This window comes from Propithecus coquereli, unplaced genomic scaffold (assembly GCF_000956105.1).
Source record: "Propithecus coquereli isolate 6110/MARCELLA unplaced genomic scaffold, Pcoq_1.0 Scaffold8, whole genome shotgun sequence".
NCBI classification, from domain to species: domain Eukaryota; kingdom Metazoa; phylum Chordata; class Mammalia; order Primates; family Indriidae; genus Propithecus; species Propithecus coquereli.
The window spans coordinates 15,208,830-15,215,376 of NW_012154173.1; the positions used below are offsets into that span (position 1 = coordinate 15,208,830).

Genomic DNA, 6,547 nt, shown 5'->3' on the forward strand with positions numbered 1-6,547 from the left:
ACAATCCGCCCACCTCGGCCTCCCAGAGAGCTGGGATTACAGGCGTGAGCCACCGCGCCCGGCCTGTTAATAATTTTTTTATCTGTGCAATAAACCCTTCATGTTTTCCTGTCATGGAAGGTGCACCACCTGTACACTTGCTAAATTTACCAAATTCAGTTCAACTTCATGACATTTATCTTGAAAATTGTCAAAGATATCTATTCCCCACGTTCTGTTCACAAGAGTGCCCAAAGCGAGTAACTCTTTATAGCAAAGGAAATCTTCTGTTATGACCTGAATGAAGTATAAAACCTGCACTAAGTCAGTAGTATCAGTTGATTCATCCAAAGCAATTGAATAATATATATTTTCCTTTTCAAATATTGCCTGAAGTCATTCTGTTAAGTTGAAGGCTAATTCATAATGCCGATCAGTTATGGTTCTCCTTGAAAAAGGCAGTTGTTTATACTTTGAAACGTTATTGGGATCTAAGCATCTTACAACTTTTACAATGCATTCTTTCATAATTTCTACATCACCGAATGGCTTCCCTTTTTTCCCGAGTATATAAGCTACTTTATAAGTTGCTTCAGTGACATCATTTCCAGGTCTTACTGCTGCTTGAAATAATTATCTTTGCTTTTGCTTTTCATCTTTTAATTTCTGCAATACAACCTTTTGTATCCTCCAATTTAAAATATTTGTGGTCTTTATGAGTGTTATAATGCTGATAAGCATTTAATTTCTTTAATATTGATATTGCAGTATTACAAAGCAAGCAAATTATATTATCTTTAGCAGAAACAAGATAATATTGTAATTCCCAATCCTCATTAAAAAATCTATTTTCTTCCTTCAGTGTTCTCTTGGTCTTCTTTGACATCATGGGCTGTTAAACAGACAGAATTAAAAAATACTGTTGAGCTGTGCAACCACTCACAAATTCTACTTCAAACAGAAACACAGTGAACATTGTCAAAAGCTGATAACAAACTGACATACTTGACCCTATAAACTCTCACCAATCGGCCTCATGCAGTAGTGGCGCCAGTCAGGTGGGGGAAGTTAGAATTAAATCATGAGTGTAGCAGCCATCAACTTAGCCCTTATGGCTTACTATGTTCTAATTGTGCCAGTCAATCTAGGAGGATCTCTTAAGCCCAGGAGTTTGAGGTTGCAGTGAGCTATGATGACACTATTGCACTCTAGCCTGGGCAACAGAGCAAGACTTTATCTCAAAAAAAAAGAAAGAGATAATGCATGTAAAAGATGAGCAGCATTTCTTTCTCTGAGCATGAAGGACAAAAGTCAGGGAGCTCTGATGTCAATAGAGGAGGTGATGGCATAATCATCCTAGAGTATGGGGGACAGTGGAAAGTGAGGAGTGGGATGAGTAGAGAATGGGAAAGTTTCACTAAGTGAAGGACTAGAAAAAGGAGCCTAGAGCAGCATTGGGGTTATAAAAAGATTTCAGTGATTTTAGAGACAGGGTCTCTCTCTGTTACCCAGGCCGGAGTGCAGTGGCATCGTCATAACTCACTGTAGCCTCCAACTCCTGGGCTCAAGTGATCCTCCTGCCTCAGCCTCCCAAGTAGCTGGGACTAACAGAGCATGCCACCACACCTCGCTAATGTTTTCAATTTATTTTTTGTAGAGACAGGGTCTTGCTATGTTGCCCATGTTGTCCAGGCTGGTCTCAAACTCCTGGGCTCAAGTCATCCTTCCGTTTTGGCCTGACTTCAATAATTAGATAGTGTGACTTTATAGGATATCTATTCAACAAAAACTTTCTCTAGCTCCTTCACCAAGTGAAAGCAGAAAAACTGGGCTAAAGATTGAATATGAGCCACAAAAAAAAAGGATAGGCATGTGGCATTTTGAGGGTCTGGTGAGAAATTCAGTGAGATAATTGACTATGGCCCAGTGGAGAGTCAAATGAAACCACAAGAAGGCAACAAGGAGTATGGAAACTGAAGGGTAAAGGCGAAGAACAAGGTCAGCAGCAGTGGAAACACAGGGGAGGCAGGAGAAATGACGAGGCTCTCTGGGAATAGAATTTCAATATTCTAGACCTTGGAAGTGGAGAAGAACTGAGTGGTAAGAACTAAAAAACAAATAAGTCCACAGTGTAGGTTGTTTATAGATGAATAAAGTGAGGGTGAAGATAAATGTTATTGGAATTGAGGCTGAGAAATGTGGAGGTCATCATACTAGTAAAACATTAATACATAGACTAGATCCTCAAAGATGACAGCAGGTATGGTTTATAGGTTCCACGAGCCAGTTGCCACAGAACTCCTGTTAAATCATTCTTATCGAAACAGTATTTAATTGGAAGGATGTAACATAACTTAATAAGCAAGTACTATACAGTATATACATTTAGAAAAATGGCCAGGTGCAGCAGCTCACACCTACAATCCTAGCACTTTGGGAGGCCAAGGCAGGAAGGAGGATCACTTGAAGCCAAGAGTTGGAGATCAGCCTGGACAACATAGCAAGACCCCATCGCTACAAAAAATAAATTAGCCAGGCATGGTGGCACCCATCTGTAGTCCCAGATACTCAGGAGGCTGAGGCAGGAGAATCACTTGAGCCCAGGAGTTTGAGGTTTCCCAGGAGTTTGAGGTTGATCACGCAACTGCACTCTAGCCCAGGCAAGAAGCAAGAGAGCGAGACCCTGTCTCAAAAAAAAAAAAAAAAATATGCAGACTCTTTAGTGAGGCTAATATTTTTTTTTCTAACTTTTAGATGTGAGCTCTGGTAACTCAATGGATTGGGCCTACAAAAATGGAATACCCTATGCATTTGCTTTTGAACTACGTGACACTGGGCATTTTGGATTTTTACTCCCAGAGATGCTCATCAAACCCACCTGTACAGAAACCATGCTGGCCGTGAAGAATATCACAATGCACCTGCTAAAGAAGTGTCCCTGAGGGAACCTACAGGTCAGGTCAACTGCCAGAGAGAGCAAGCTGATCTGAGCAAGAGCTACTTGGCGCTGGGTGGAAATTGTTTCTAAAGAGAAGGGCAGCTGCTTAGAGCAAACATATCTATGGACCTTAAAAAGATCTTGTCATGCAATTTGACACTTTGCAGCAATAGTAAATGGTAAAAATGAGGGCATAGCCTACTTTGTTATAAGACAAAACATCCATTTTATATCCTTTTACAGTCTTATTTGATTACAGAGGGAGGGGATGTTTTCAAATTTCTTTGTCTCAAGAAATGTACAAACTAATTGAGGCTTTCCCTTCAATAAACCTCATGTTCTAAATTAAGATCTAGGCTAGTAATGATGTTTAATAATTTGGTTCTCATTGAAAATGGAAATTTTCGAAATGGAAAGAACCAGCTATATTTCTGCGTATGTTAAACACACGATTTATCGAGACCTGTAAAAATATAGCAAGATAGAGCAACTTACGTTTAGACTCGGAGAATGCCACTGTAGAAAAGATAAGTAAACATTAATTAAGGTGCCAGACACAGAGTGAAGAGCTTTATACTAACAATATCACTCATTCCTCACAACACTATGAGATAGATACTACTATTATCCTCATTTTTCAAATGAGCAAATGGAGGCTTAGAAATGTAACATAGGCATCCATTTCCAGGACCGTGACAAGATAGGTATCTAGACTGCTGGAAATAACTAAAACGTCTCAACAAAATATAACTTTTTAAATCATCTTGAAATCATCAGACAAAAAAGTAAGGAAATTTCAAAGCAGGCACTGAGTGAAAACAGTAACCTAGAAAGGTAAGTGCTATACCGTTACCTTAGAGCATTTGCCAAACGAGCAGAGTACGGATGTTGGTTTTCACAGCATTTTGAGGAGTGGGGTCAGACAGCAAAGCTCAGGGCTATTCCACATTGGGACTCTCCTTCCACCAGAATTCTTGGATTCCAAAGCGCTATACCTTCAGTGTAAGGGTAAATTGGAAATAAACCTCCATACTACTTCTAATGGACCGCAAGGAAAATCGACCTTTCCAAATTTTGGCAATATTAGAGAGGAGAGAAATTGCCACTGAGAATGTGAAACCACGAATCATCCCTCACACAGGTTTGTGGCCCACATTCAGACTAGCTAAGTGATCTGATAAACCGCTAGCCAAGAATGTAATTCAGATTAATCCCAGACTGGTAATACCCGCAAAGCATTTGTTAGAATCCAATATAAATCCTCTTAGGGGATTTGTCTGCCCAAGGCATGTCACGAACACCAGGATAGAGAGATGGAGCCTAAAAAATTCCAGAGCAGGGAAAACACGGACAACAGAACGAGAAATACAGAAGATGAAACTTCTCCATGGCACCTTTACAGCTTGAAGACCATGGAAACACAACTTCGGCGTTTTGAGGGGAAAGTATACAAGAAATCTACACCCAGCAAAATTATCAATGAAATCTGAGGGTGGAATCTAGACATTTTCATAAAAGTGAGGTCCTAAATTATTTACCTTTCTCAGGAAATTCCTGGAGGATGTGATCTACCAAAATGAGGGCGTGTACCAAGAAAAAGACAAAGGATCCAGGAACACAGGGAATCCAACACAGGAGACAGGCATGGGGAAAAATATCTCAATGGTGAAGGGAAAAGTCCCAAGTTACAGCTAAATGTCAGATTTGCAGAACAACTAACTTGGAGGAAAAGAACTGAAGACTTCAGATGAAATTCCCCTAAGATAAATGCAAAACAGAACACTTAAACAGGTTCAGAGTCAATTTTTACTTACATTAGAGAATTTGGGGATGAATTAGTAATAAAAGTACAGAAAACCAAGCAAACTAAAACAAAGTATTTGTTACCTAGTGAAAACAATGAGTTATACAAGAGAAGAAATAGAATCATAGTATACTCTGTGTGACTTAGCTATAAATAATACTTATATAATCAAAATAATGTTAACCCTAAATATTGATTGAACCAAAAATTGTGATATAAATATATCAGAAGGATATGAAGAAGAAAAATATTGTATGTAGCAGAGGGAGAATAGAAGAGCTAAATCCTCATCTTCCATAGAAGGAAGTCAATGGGATAATCTCTAAGACTGAAAAATCAAGAAATATCTGTATATGCATGTTATGTAGACGTAAGGAAGGAAATACTAAAAGAAATAACTAAAAAGATGAAAAATTATTGAACTAATGAGAGGGAATAAGTAAGGAGTAAGTAATTAGTAAGGAGGAATGGAGCAGAGGACTCTTGTTTTTAATATAAGCCTTGTCATATTATTTAACTGGTTTTATTTTTTAAATGATGAAATATACATTCCAAAGATATATCCTTTTAAAGGAAAATAATACTTTTTAAAAACAAACTCCCAACTACTTACCACCCACTCTTTTTGATGTTAACAAAATGTATGTACATTGTTTCTATAAAAATAATATCAAAATTAAATTTAGAAGAAATATTAAATTATATGTGGAATGCCTAACACTAGTATTAGAGTATTGTAAACAATCAGTAAAAATTGTTTTGTCTATGTTTTACCAATGTAATTTATCTTTTTTTCTTTTAGTCCCAGTTCTCTATCTGCAAGAATGGATCTCAGGCAGGGTTGAGACTCGGTCCTGCTAAGGAATAGTGCACCTGGGAATTTAACTTCCATTCATCCCATCTAGCCAACACACACATGATCTGGGAGTGGGAGGTTGTATTATACTAGTTATTTCTACCAGTAAAATAGGCAAAAGCCAAAGTGTGCAGAACAATCAGGAGGGCTGGAGGCTTATGAAGACCTCCAAGACTTCAAAGGTGCTGCTTTCTCAAAGGCCCTGACAAAATGCACACCAATCAGCTGGTATCTGGTGACTTTCATGGACCATACTGCCAGGAAACTTTCTACTTTGATTGGGAGCATGCTGCCATAGTCCCTGCTCTGTGTCCAGATCCTTTACTGGCATCTATTGATGTCTTTCCATCAAACATCATCACTCTCGTGACAACAAAATAATAACTCTTGGGTATTCAGAGGGTTAAAAAAAAAAATCAAAGAATTTACAGATAACCCTCCAAATTCATTATATTTTTAATTTCTATCCTTACCATACCCTATGTAATAAAATCTGTTAGCAAGTTAATACCAAGAACTAAAATTTATATTCTTTTATTTGTCCCAGCACATCACATAGTGTTGCTGCTAAGAGTGTTTTTTTCAAAGTCAAAGTAAGGGCAACATAAAACAATCTGAATAATCCACAAACTGCAGGGTATATAGTTTCTTTATTATCCACATATAAATTCAAGATGAAACTTTGCCTTGGTGAACCTCATGCAAATTCTTTTCAATGATTACTCTCACATTTCGGTAGCACCGTATATATTTTATGGATCAAGTTCTATAAGTGGGTGTTTTAATACTTAGGGGCTATTTTCATTTTTAATCTTTTTTAAACTAAGCCACAAAATGTCCCGTGGGATGATTTATGTGCAGGGCGCTCTGCTAGCTGCTGTGTATGAAGAACAAAACTGTTATATTTATGTCAATACTGAAGAATATAAAAATTTACTTCAACTAAAAACAGCACATGCATTTTTAAAAA

General features: G+C 37.8%; 1 protein-coding gene across 1 annotated transcript in view; it reads left to right on the forward strand.

Annotated features, from left to right (window-relative positions):
- Window positions 1–3,265, forward strand: part of CPA6 (carboxypeptidase A6) — a 279,958-nt gene extending 276,693 nt beyond the window's left edge. Inside the window, exon 11 of the mRNA XM_012663144.1 lies at window positions 2,734–3,265. Coding sequence (XP_012518598.1) covers window positions 2,734–2,921 — 188 coding nt within the window. The 3' untranslated portion in view covers window positions 2,922–3,265. The remainder of the gene's footprint in view (window positions 1–2,733) is intronic.
- Window positions 3,266–6,547: the final 3,282 nt, after the last annotated feature.